General features: G+C 37.5%; 1 protein-coding gene across 1 annotated transcript; it reads right to left on the minus strand.

Annotated features, from left to right (window-relative positions):
• Positions 1 to 521: 521 nt before the first annotated feature.
• Positions 522 to 1,618, minus strand: LOC149170963 (uncharacterized). Its single transcript, XM_089427394.1, has one exon. The coding sequence runs from the start codon at positions 1,292 to 1,294 to the stop codon at positions 650 to 652; it is 645 nt and encodes a 214-aa protein (XP_089283520.1). The 5' UTR covers positions 1,295 to 1,618; the 3' UTR covers positions 522 to 649.
• Between the last annotated feature and the right edge of the window lie 434 nt (positions 1,619 to 2,052).

Here is a 2,052-nt window from a genome sequence, read left to right on the forward strand (position 1 = left end):
TAATAATGTTATCTGAGAAAATTAATAATACAAATAAATATATTACAAAATAAATAATCTATATATATATATATATATATTAGTAAAATTTATAGGTATCTGTCTTTATCATAATGATTAAAGAAATATCAGGGTAGCATCAAAATCAAAATATCATTAAGCATTTTTATTTTAATCATTTTATATTAGATATTTTTCAATCTCCTTTTTGTATTTTAAAAAGAAATTATCTATTAAAAACATATTTCGTATAAATGATTTTTTTAATCATTAAAAATAAAATAAAACCAAATTAGTGCAATATCCAGACACGTTGGTATTGAAATGAAAAAGATACTTTGTACTATGCAGGACTGCATCGCAGTGAAAATAATGTTTTCCCCCATATCAGCTTTGAATTATTTTCGATTCCGAGGACGTCCAAATAACAAGAAATGAATTAATGGCAGCATCGTAATACCTTTTGTAAGTTTCTGATTACTTAATCTGGAAACTATTAAAATTTTTCCATGGGAAAACAGTTTACCAAACATCTGAAAGTGGAAAATTGGATACATTGAAAATGAGAGAGTACATAAGCTATCTGTATATCTCGTCTCCACAACATAGACTCAGAAGCTATACACAAACAGAGAAACGCTTGCAGTGACTACAAGCCACTTGCAGTTTCCAGTTTCCAAGCGGTAGAAAGTTCCCCGTCAAATAACAGGCCTTGGCTGACAAAATCTCTGTTCATATAATCTTGCACCTGACTCGCATCATAGACATCTTCATACACTGCAAAATCTTGATAGTTTTCAAACTCGTCCTCGAAGTGCCAGTTTTCACCGAGATATTTAAGATCCGTGCCATCCGACAAACCATCTGATGTTACTTTGGGAGATGGGCAGACTATGTCATTCGAGTGCAGAACGGGGCTCAAGGGAATGCCGAGTTCATCGTCTGAAGCCTCCAGGAGATAACACAGATCGACCCCTGAGTCCGAAACTCGGGCTTGGCCTTCCTGGTCGCTAAAAGTGTCGGCGGCCGCTGAATTATCACCAGAGTTGGAGGGGTGATAAGAAGTGGAACATGTCGTGGCAATCTCTTCCTCCAGGCTTCTCATGACTCCGTTTACGAGCTCCTCACTGGGGGAGTATTCTTCTTCGTCATCGTCTGTCAACGTTTTGTCTAATTGCTGCAGATGAAAAAACCCATCTGTTTCTTCGCCGTGGAAGCGCTTCGGCTCCCCGACGTCAATGGAGTCCAGCAGAGCCTCGGCCTCACGACCGCGCTTTCTGAGCGTCTCCGACATTTCTCAGAGCTGTCTTAGAGATTCGAACACGGAACACAACGGCTGTGAAGAGACGAGAAGAAGTTGATAGTTCAGCAGCAAGCGGAGAACTGGTATTCCTGCTATTGTTGGCACGGCAAATTTTATATAGAAAGAGTATGGGGGGATCTGGCGGAAGAAGGAACAGTCTGGCATGGAAAGCGGATTCGAATAATGAGGAAGGAACAGTCTGCCATGGAATGGGGATTTGAATGATACTGTGGGAAGATTGCAGACACCAAGCATGGCTTCTGTCTGGCATCTCTCGGCGCTTTAAATATTGGTGAGAGGTGAGAGGTTTACTTTACGTTATCAATCAATCCATTGCAGAGAGACTGTCGAGAGATAATTTCCACGTCAGAGGCCAGTAAGCGATTTATCACCGGTCCTTTCAACCCTAATGTATCTCGAGAGCCGTACCAGGGTTTAGCTTAGGGTTACAGTGGTGAGTCACGATCAACTAAATGAACCGTGAGAAACGCAGATGACAGCCTTATCTTTAAATGTACATAAAACAAAATAATATAATATATATATAATTTTCAAAAAGTTATGATATATGTATATATACATAAAAGTAATTTTCATGAAAAGCTGAGTCAAAAGTTGAGTTTAGAATCCAACTTCTTATAATTATTTTAAAAAATAACACTAATCAAATGTATTTTGTTAAAGAGAATTAACTTATTAGAAAATAGATTTATATATTTCAAGTTTACTCTATATCTTTAATTAATAGA

Source organism: Pinus tabuliformis, chromosome 4_2 (genome assembly GCF_031772625.1).
Source record: "Pinus tabuliformis cultivar Carrire ecotype Pingquan chromosome 4_2, CPIR1, whole genome shotgun sequence".
Taxonomy (NCBI): domain Eukaryota; kingdom Viridiplantae; phylum Streptophyta; class Pinopsida; order Pinales; family Pinaceae; genus Pinus; species Pinus tabuliformis.